The sequence below is a fragment of the Saccostrea cucullata genome, unplaced genomic scaffold, assembly GCF_032062105.1.
Source record: "Saccostrea cucullata isolate Sc308-1 unplaced genomic scaffold, CSIRO_AGI_Scuc_v1 ctg18277, whole genome shotgun sequence".
In the NCBI taxonomy this organism is placed as follows: domain Eukaryota; kingdom Metazoa; phylum Mollusca; class Bivalvia; order Ostreida; family Ostreidae; genus Saccostrea; species Saccostrea cuccullata.
In genome coordinates this window covers 1-10,263 of record NW_026921622.1, presented here as the reverse complement: position 1 = coordinate 10,263, position 10,263 = coordinate 1, and the positions used below count along the sequence as shown (strand labels likewise).

The following is a 10,263-nucleotide window of genomic DNA, read 5'->3' as shown; positions in this document are numbered from 1 at the left end:
ATGCTTTAACTATTCAAGGAGTATCATATCTCGAAAGAAGAATTTTATACAGAAATTACATTTTTGGTAACCATAGTACCATTGCTTAATATACCAAAACATATTTATAGGATTGGGTAACTTGTGACGGTGAACTTTTGTATACATTTATATGAAATTAAAACAAAATCATATAAAAAAAACTTTTTAGTTATTGAAACTGTGACAATACTAAATAACAAAACATAAACATACAATTAATAAAAATGAGATTCTTATATCACATTAAATTGCTATCCGATTTAAAAATTTGTTCATCATGTGTTAACATTTGATGATTTTGAACTTTATGCCTTCTTAGGCCTTAGCAATTAGCTATGCAATGATCATTAAAAATCATCCTTTTCACTCCTGGATATCAAAATCTTTAACTCATGTCATGGTTATAAAAAGCATTCAGATCTGCTTCCAAAAACTTATGGTGACAGTGTTGAGGTATTGAAGTAATGACAGAAATCCTAAAATCACATAAAGAAAATGTATTATTCTTCAAAAACTTTATTCTCGACTCCTATATTTTAAGCAGATAACCTGAAGGCATTTTTGTGCAGGTCAGCGGTGTTTCTTGAATATTTTTTTTAAACGGTGAAATTTGTGGCAAAAGGTCTGCAAATGCATCATTTCTTTGAAAATCTTCTATGTTCCTAGATATAAAGGGGGAAAACTAAGTGAAAAGTTATAAAAGCAAGGGTGCACCTTTCAAATTTGTGTTCAGATTTCATCATTGTAACACTTGATACATTTCCCTTATACATGTAGAATGATTGAAACATATAAATCTCTTAACTGATGATGATACAATTTATGTTTTAAAATACAGCGGTAAGTAAATTTGACTTGTAAAACAATGTACACATACTGACATAATAAATGATATACAGTTACAGCAAACATCCTTTAAGAAAATTCACACTTTAAGTACAGTGATTATTCTAAAACTCATTATAAACTTTTTGAATAGGAATTACGCTTTTACAAATCAATTTTGTTTGTCCTTGGTACTTTGTTGCAACCGTGTACACTGTACGTGTAACATGTATGATTTGAAATAAAACACACGAAGACAATAGACCAATTGCTTTTGGCAGGCATATCTATTAATAACTATAATGTAAATTTGTTGTTTTGTTTTTCAAAAGATACTTTCATGTAGAAAAAAAACAATAAAAACCCAGTAATGACATAAAATTCAAAATATCTGACAAACAATACCAAATTCTCTATCTCTCTCTATCTGTCTTCGTGTTCCCATATTACATTTTAGCTATTTTTCGGAAATGATTAAAAAACGTGAAAAAATGCATAAAAAATGTGACATATGTAAGAAAATAACCTGAAACCTTCTTTCAGACATAAAACTAAACATTGTACTTAGATACTAAAAATATTAAACTCTCTCTATCCTTAAAAATGGCCAAATATTTTGTTTATGGGCGGAAGTCATAAATGCTTGTAAATGTTCTAAGTACTGCATATATCTATGTATTTGATGCATTTTAAATGGATATCATTCAAATCAAGATAAGATGACCGTTTATTAAAACCGAAAGTCAGAGTTGCTCGAACCAAAATCTCAAAGTGCTTCGTTTATCTTTCGGATTCTGTCTTATTGCTGCTCCCTATCATCTCTCTCCGTGATTCCTTTTGCTTCAAGTTCCTCTCGAACACGCAGTAAATAATCTGGGTCTGGATATCCAAACCTACAGTAAACATATATATGTTTACACATTAGTCTTCGTAATTTTACCAAAAACAATCAATGTATCAAGTTAAAATTATAAACAGCCTGTGTACTATAATAACTATATGCATCAGAAAGAAATTTAAGTACTAGTATTTAGGTATATGGATGGAAAAGGTCTGGAAGAATTTGATTGTCAGAAATGAATTCTAGTATTTACGAACAAGAGGCCCAGGGGCCACAGCGCTCACCTGAGCACATCAGGCTTGAATTTACTCCACCCCCCCCCCCCTCCAGGCGTTCTTCATTTGAACAAACTAGATTCTACACTTCCTGAGGATGATTCCATATAAATATCACAAATCATAGCTTTGAAGTACTTGAAAAGAAGATTTTAAAAGGTTTCCCTATATATCCCTATGTAAAACTTGGGTCGGCCATTTAGGCCCCACCCTAGCCCCGGGGGTCATGATTTGAACAAACTTGAATCGACACTACCTGAGGATGATTCCACATGAGTTTCATCTTTCCTGGCCCAGTGGTTCTGGAGAAAAAGATTTTTAAAGATTTTTCCTATATATTCCTATGTAAAACTTGGGTCGGCCATTTTGGCCCCACCCTAGCCCCGGGGTTCATGATTTGAACAAACTTGAATCCACACTACCTGAGGATGATTCCACATGAGTTTCATCTGTCCTGGCCCAGTGGTACTGGAGAAGAAGATTTTTAAAGATTTTTCCTATATATTCCTATGTAAAACTTGGGTCGGCCATTTTGGCCCCACCCTTGCCCCGGGGGTCATGATTTGAACAAACTTGAATCTACACTACCTGAGGATGCTTCCACATGAGTTTCATCTTTCCTGGCCCAGCGGTTCTGGAGAAGAAGATTTTTTAAAAATGCCACAAATTTTTTCACAAATTCATAATTATCTCCCCTTGGAAGGGGGCGTGACCCTTCATTTGAACAAACTTAAATCCCCTTTACCGAAGGATACTTTGTGCCAAGCTTGGTTGAAATTGGCCCAGTGGTTCTTGAGAAGATGATGAAAATGTGAAAAGTTTACGCCGACGCCGACAACGCCGACAGACAACGGACAAATTTTGATCAGAAAAGCTCACTTGAGCCTTCGGCTCAGGTGAGCTAAAAACTAGAATATTTACCTTAAAACTAAAATTAACGAGAGAGTTGAGCTAGACATTTACCTTTCCGGGCCACCTGTTGATCTGGTTTTGTGATGAATGTCATTCCAGGTGACGACATTACTACGTCCAGTTGTTCTAGACGATCCTACGGTAAATATCAGACCCTGTTTAAAGGCTCTTTCTAACATATGTAAAATGGCCGTGCCTTCCTTACTGGCTGGTAAGTATGCCTGACGGCGTGTACCCTTGTACATGGTTCCAGGATGAGGATGGCATTCCTAAAACAGAGAATGCAGACAAATGATATCCAGAAAAGAATCGCATTATTTGCGGTGAATTTCAACAAGAGGCCCAGGGGCCACAGCGCTCACCTGAGCACATCGGCCTTGTATTTTTCCATCCCCCCTCCAGGCGTTCATCATTTGAACAAATTAGAATCTACACTACCTGAGGATGATTCCATATAAATATCACTAATCATAGCTTTGAAGTACTTGAAAAGAAGATTTTAAAAGGTTTTCCTATATATTCCTATGTAAAACTTGGGTCGGCCATTTTGGCCCCATCCTTGCCCCGGGGGTCATGATTTGAACAAACTTGAATCTACACTACCTGAGGATGATTCCACATGAGTTTCATCTTTCCTGGCCCAGTGGTTCTGGAGAAAAAGATTTTTAAAGATTTTTCCTATATATTCCTATGTAAAACTTGGGTCGGCCATGTTGGCCCCACCCTTGCCCCGGGGGTCATGATTTCAACAAACTTGAATCTACACTACCTGAGGATGCTTCCACATGAGTTTCATCTTTCCAGGCCCAGTGGTTGTGGAGAAGAAGATTTTTAAAGATTTTTCCTATATATTCCTAGATGTAAAACTTGGGTCGGCCATTTTGGCCCCACCCTTGCCCCGGGGGTCATGATTTCGACAAACTTGAATCTACACTACCTGAGGATGCTTCCACATGAGTTTCATCTTTCCTGGCCTAGCGGTTCTGGAGAAGAAGATTTTTTAAAAATGCCATTAATTTTTAACAAATTCATGATTATCTCCCCTTGGAAAAGGGCATGGCCCTACATTTGAACAAACTTGAATCCCCTTCACCCAAGGATACTCTGTGCCAAGTTTGGTTGAAATTGGCCCAGTGGTTCTTGAGAAGAAGATGAAAATGTGAAAAGTTTACGCCGACGCCGACAACGACGACGACGACGACAGACAACGGACAAATTTTGATCAGAAAAGCTCACTTGAGCCTTCGGCTCAGGTGAGCTAATAATATTCTCTGGTAAAGAACAAGAAGTTTGAGGCCTTCCTTTGGTGAAGGAATTTGCAAATACATGCATGTATCCATACCCAAATACAGTACATATATGTGTAAACCTATTAACAAGGTACATTGAAATAAAAAATTATTTTCTTATTGGATGGAAGATATCAATATTAACCGATGGAGAAAATTAATAATCACCTCTTGAATTCCGTCGGGAAAATCGTACAAGATAGTGTATGTGCCATCTTTGTGACCTGGCAAAGACGTCTTCTCAAGATAAATTGTAGCTGTTCCATTTCTTGGTTGGTCGCCATAAATTGTACCATATGTTGTGTTACATACTGGACAAGCTGATTTGAAAGAGAAAAAGTCTGTAATGCACTGTTTACAGAAAGCATGGTTACACTTTCGCAATTTTACAGGATTGGTGAAAGTATCCATGCAGATGACGCAATTCTCAGGCGGTAGTTTTTTGAGGTCGACGATAAATGTTTTTAAATCTGGTCCACTCTTTCTTTTGCCATCCATTTTCCAAATATCAACGGGAGAAAGAGCTTTGTTCAATTCTTCTTGATATTTGGGATTTTCAGCTGTTGGTTTTTGAGTTGGTGGCTTTTGACGAGATCGGACGTAATCCTGTTTGGACATGGCCAAAAAAGTATTTGTAAAAGCTGTGTTAGTTGACTCAACGTAACTAACAAGGTGTATCTCTTTCAGATTCGACATCCTCGAGGTCTCCACGTATTCCTCTATAGCATCGTACACAGCACAGCAGATTTTCTCCAAATATTTAGGGTTTTCAATCCCACCTGAAAAACAAATTTTTTAACATATCCGATTTAAGATTTACTGACGCTGAAAAGAAGACAACTAGATTTTCAAAAAAGACACCTGTGAATTTTACTCACCAGCTCCAAGCAACGGCATGGCAATGGATGTAATTTTCATATTATATTGTTCATTTTTCATGTTACACATCCCATAACATTCAACATGGTTCAGTATCTTTTTCACTGTGAATTTTAGGTCTTTCAATTCTATTTCAGAGGGAGGACGCTGATCTGAAAATCTGTTAAAAACAACATGAAATACAAATCTATATTTCAGATTCCCTGCATAAGTGACTCGAAAATCACCAGGTTTTAGTGATTTTCTACTCGTGTATACCTCGTGCTGAATAGACTGATGAATCTGTCTGAAGCTTGACCCGGCAGACTTTAGTATACTCTGAGCAAGTGCTCCATTTCCAGTAAATGCACTGTTTTCAGGGGACACCAGCATATCAATACCACCTATTTTCACTAAATCGTCTCTATATATGTACACTTTTAGTTTTCCACTCATTTCAAATGTTTGCTTGTCTTTCGAATTTCCCAAAAATTTGCAAAGACTCGAGATGGGATTTTCGGTCGATAAACCATTTTTGTCTTGTTCTTTTGGCATTGTGGGTCCTGACATTGCTTGTGGATTCTTAGCTGCGAATTCTTGCAGAATTTGCTTTGGGTCCAATTTTTTATGCTTGGTCCATTCCTTATAGTATTTACAAGACAAATCCAGAATGTCGTCCGTTAAATCCACTAAGTTTACTTCCTGTAGATGTTTCCTTTTTTTGCTTCCAAATTTTGTAATGCTGCTTATGTACATGGGCGCACACAATTCCCACGGTACTCCAAATATACCTTTAAATATGAAAAATAATATGTTTCGTAAAATTGCATTATTTAAACTTCACCATTTTGAATAGATTTTCCAAAAGGTTTCTTTGAATAAATACAGCAAGTATAAAGTACATGTGTACTTTCAATGATATAAAATATAAAAAGAAAAATCTTTTTTCAGTACCTGAACTTATTGGTGGTATTGCAATGGAATCAATTCGATTTTTCTCTGCAGTTTCTAGAACTCCTGTGATCGTTTTTTCGAGATCCCGTAAACATTCCAGTTTGTCTTTGTAGTCTGCCCATTGAGGCCCAACTGCGTTGATGACAACGGCACATGGAAGATTTCCTGATTTCGTTAAAACATTTTCCGTCGTTTTGATACATTTCTTTTTCTTCATAATATGTTGGCAATCATTTTCATAGACGGTACCTGCGGCCTTTGATATAGCGTCTGCAGCGCCACCAGTATTCCGAAGAAGCTCATTGGCAGGATTTACAATGGCGCCCGAACAAATTGTCGTAATATTTGCCTTAAAAATCCTGAATATCAGTCCATCTTCCAGCGTAATATTAAGCTTGAAGTCTTCATGCAGTCTTAAGGCTTTTGGGTCGGTTTTGTGAATGATTGACGATTTTTGGTCGTTACCTGGCAGAGAAATTAATGTCGATGACTCTGCTCCTTGATTAGCCATGGCTTTTGCTTGTTTATCGTCTGATGATAGATTTTGGTGATCTTTTGAGTCTTCTTTCCTATCATTCTTTTTGAGTGATGCACCACTGACCTTGGGTTCTGTTTCCTGTTGACCTCCGATAGTTTCAGATTTAGAAGTTTTTGATGTGGACATTGAAGTTCTTGGTATCTGCATTGATTGTGAAATTTCTGATTTTGTTTTCGAATCTTGTGACTGTTCTGGACATTTTGCTGCTGCTAACGGTGCAGACATGTTTTCTGGTTGTTTTTCTTGAAAAGGCCTACCGAGAAGGGAGTGTAAAGATCTCATGATCTTTACTAAGTCCTCTTGTGTTTTTGTATACACACGAAAAAGTTTAACACTCTCATTATACGTGAAGCAAGCTTTTTCTTCTGACAATTTCTTTTTAGTAATATCCTTTTCATTTTCATCATCCACCTTAATCGATTCCTCACAAAGACCACTTAACCATTTTAGCATTTCTTTCATTTTATTTGTTGTGTATTCTTGAGCATTTTTTCTATTTGTGCATTCAATCGACACTCGAGGTTTATCTTCGTCAATAATTATTTTTATACAGCTGTCAGATTTATCCATTTTTTCCATTTCTTGTCGGAAAAGTCGGATTAGTTTAAAAGATTCGGGTTCTTCAAATGTCAGCTGCAATTTTCAGAAAGACTAATTAACTAAAATTATTTAGTCTCATGAGGTTTATAACTCGAATTTTAAATGCCGTGTACATGTACCCATATATTTGATTTGATCTAATAGAAAATTTTGTATAAGCTGTATGTCAGATAATAATTATGTTATATAAAAATTATACAAAAAATACAAACTATTGCGTATTTATCCATTCTAGTCCCTATATCTCATTTCTGAAAAAGAAAGAATGTTTTCAGTTTTGAAGATATATACTTAAGGAATCACTGTCTAGTTAGGAGAGTATGCCAGGGCATCAACAATAGTGGGAAACATGGGATAATTTGCATAACGGGCGAAGCCCGTTGTGCTAAAATTATCCCATGTTTCCCACTATTGTTGATGTCCCCGGCATACTCTCCTAACTAGACAGTGATTCCTTATAATTCCATTTCATTGTGAAATAAAATTGTAGATTTAGACTTTAAAAATGTAGACTAATAGATATAAATTAAACGAGGACTTCCATGCCAATTTCAATAGTCCTCGCACACTGAGGTCAAACCTAAAGGGGTACCTGTAAAGTGCGAAACGAAATAGAAACGAAACGAAACGAAACGAACTGAAACGAAACGAAATCTGCCGAAACGAAACGAAATCTACCGAAACGAAACGAAACCTACCGAAACGAAACGAAATCAAGACGAAACGAAACGAAATCAAAACGAAACCTGCCGAAACGAAACGAAACAAAACTTTCAGAATAATAAATATATTGTCTATTTTTACTTCATATGAAATTTATATAGTTCAAGCACCACAGGCTTCGCTTCAAGCTCATACATAGGCGTACGCGTCGAAAAGGATATTAAAGAGGGGGGAACCAACAAAAAGGTTAATGCCTATATAATATATATCTTTGCAAAAAAAGAAACACCCCCCCCCCCGCTTCCAACGCCTATGTCATATTTTATTAATATCTTACTGAATAATTTACTTACTTAAAATTGACATCGCTTTGAGAGACTTTTTACTTGTCAGTTAAATCGTTTTCGACGTCTCTTACGGAGCCTCTTTTTTGCAAACCACCCATTTCTTCCTCGAAAATTACCTCGATAAAAATAGGACTGTATGTACGTAGAAAGGATACACAAGTTACATGTATAACTGAACAATGAAATCAGACACCTCGGAATGGATTACTAAATACTCTAAGTCGCTGGTTTATCCTATGTTTTGAGACATTCGCAACACAACAGTACAGTGACTTTATTTCGACCCGTACATAAACGAGCCTTTACATGTAACAACATCGGACTGAAAATAAGAGTAAGATATAAAAATAAGAAAATACTGCACATATTGAAATTATACATGCATAGTACGCTCGTGCATATTTGCAGCTGGTAAACATGTAAATACATAATTAGACTGAGAAGGGAGCATAATTTATCAATAATTTAAAATTTTATATTAAAAAGTGCTTGAACTATATATATAAACTTTATTTGAAGTAAAAAAAAAGTCTACATGCAGTTACACATATGTACTTTGATTTAAAAAAACCCCAAACATTTTGATAGTTTTGTTTCGTTTTGTTTCGGCAGGTTTCGTTTCGTTTCGTCGTGATTTCGTTTCGTTTCGGTAGGTTTCGTTTCGTTTCGGTAGATTTCGTATCGTTTCGGCAGATTTCGTTTCGTTTCAGTTCGTTTCGTTTCTATTTCGTTTCGCACTTTACAGGTACCCAACCTAAAGGCAGCCGCACGAGATTTACATACATATTTGGCCTCCTTAGCGTCAGATACAGAGACAGGTGCGCACGAGATTTGCATGCGTATTAGGCCTCCTTAGCTGCTGACCTATCAACCTGCCTAATTTGCATTCCGGCAGAGTTATCAAGAAATAAACTTATCCAACTTTCAAAGAGTTATCACTGAGAAAAAAAATTAGAAATGGAAATATTTTTGTACCATATTTTTCATTCACATGAAGCAAAGTGGTCCGTGTAATACTTAATTCAAATTTCTAAATTGATTTTTGAGTTTAGAAAGTTAATACACTGTATATTTGTTCGAATATATAAATTTCAAAGACTCATACTGATTTGGTATATGGAAATTTGATATTTTTGTTCAAATTTCTTAACAGGTTTTCAATTTTTTATATTCTAGATTTTTACCATAAATGTTCAAAATTCAAATTTCCAAGAACGATTTTTTTTATTATAAACTTTTATTTTGAGTTTTTATTCTACCCTTTGTTCAGAAAATTTACGCGATACAATCCAAAATTCAGTTTCATATTTTGTCATTTGATTATAGATTTAAAATTTACTTCAAACTTCTAAATTTCAAAGAAATTGAGATCTTTGATTTAAACTTCAAATTTTAGATACTAGTTAGAATATTGAACTGATTTATTGAAAATTCCAGTCGGGTTGGGAAATTTGATATTTTGAATATCTAATTTAAAAAATTATAAAAGGGTTAGGTTAAAAACTCAAAAGTTTAAATCTAAATCATTTTAGAAATTTGAATTGTTACACGAGTTCAAAGTGTTTCTGTGAAAATAACAGTTAAAAAATAATTATATTTTGTTACACACACACACACACACACACAGAGAGAGAGAGAGAGAGAGAGAGAGAGAGAGAGAGAGAGAGAGAGAGATTTAATTTTCCCATTAATTAATATCTTTTGTATATATATGAGTAAAAGTCATGTTCATGTATATTTGTATTCATATCGACCACGATAAGCTCCCAATTCATGTGCATTTATTCCAATTTTACACTTCAATCTCATCTGTTTCTTATTTTAAAGAAGTATTTCTCACGATAAAAGTATCGATTGTATGAAGTTTTAATATTGACCCCCGTCATGATTTTAAGCCTGTAATGGGTCAAATGTCTAAAAGAGACAGGAAGACTTTTAAAGAAACAAAGAATTGGTTTAAATTGTTTAATACCCACTGTGAAGCCGCTTGTGGGAAAGGGGGAGGGCAGGGCCATGGAATTTAACATTTTTGTACTTTAAATTCGCCAAGCTATGTTTTATTGGGTGAAATTCGTCCAGTGATTCAAGCACAGGCACTTGTTTCGGTATACGGGGCACCCCTATATACTTTATTTTACAC

General features: G+C 35.4%; 1 protein-coding gene across 1 annotated transcript; it reads right to left on the bottom strand.

Annotated features, from left to right (window-relative positions):
* Positions 1-173: 173 nt before the first annotated feature.
* LOC134260456 (uncharacterized) lies at positions 174-7,358 on the bottom strand. Its single transcript, XM_062743008.1, has 6 exons — positions 7,326-7,358; positions 5,976-7,146; positions 5,042-5,812; positions 4,332-4,942; positions 2,926-3,143; positions 174-1,739 (listed from the first exon to the last, which is right to left on the bottom strand). Exons 1-6 carry the CDS (start codon positions 7,341-7,343, stop codon positions 1,646-1,648), a joined length of 2,883 nt encoding a protein of 960 aa, XP_062598992.1. The 5' UTR covers positions 7,344-7,358; the 3' UTR covers positions 174-1,645.
* Positions 7,359-10,263: the final 2,905 nt, after the last annotated feature.

Coding starts and splice junctions, on each gene's coding strand:
- LOC134260456 (XM_062743008.1), bottom strand. Junction 5,813..5,975: donor AATACCACCAATAAGTTCAG/GTACTGAAAAAA, acceptor TCATATTTAAAG/GTATATTTGGAGTACCGTGG. Junction 4,943..5,041: donor CATGCCGTTGCTTGGAGCTG/GTGAGTAAAATT, acceptor TTTGTTTTTCAG/GTGGGATTGAAAACCCTAAA.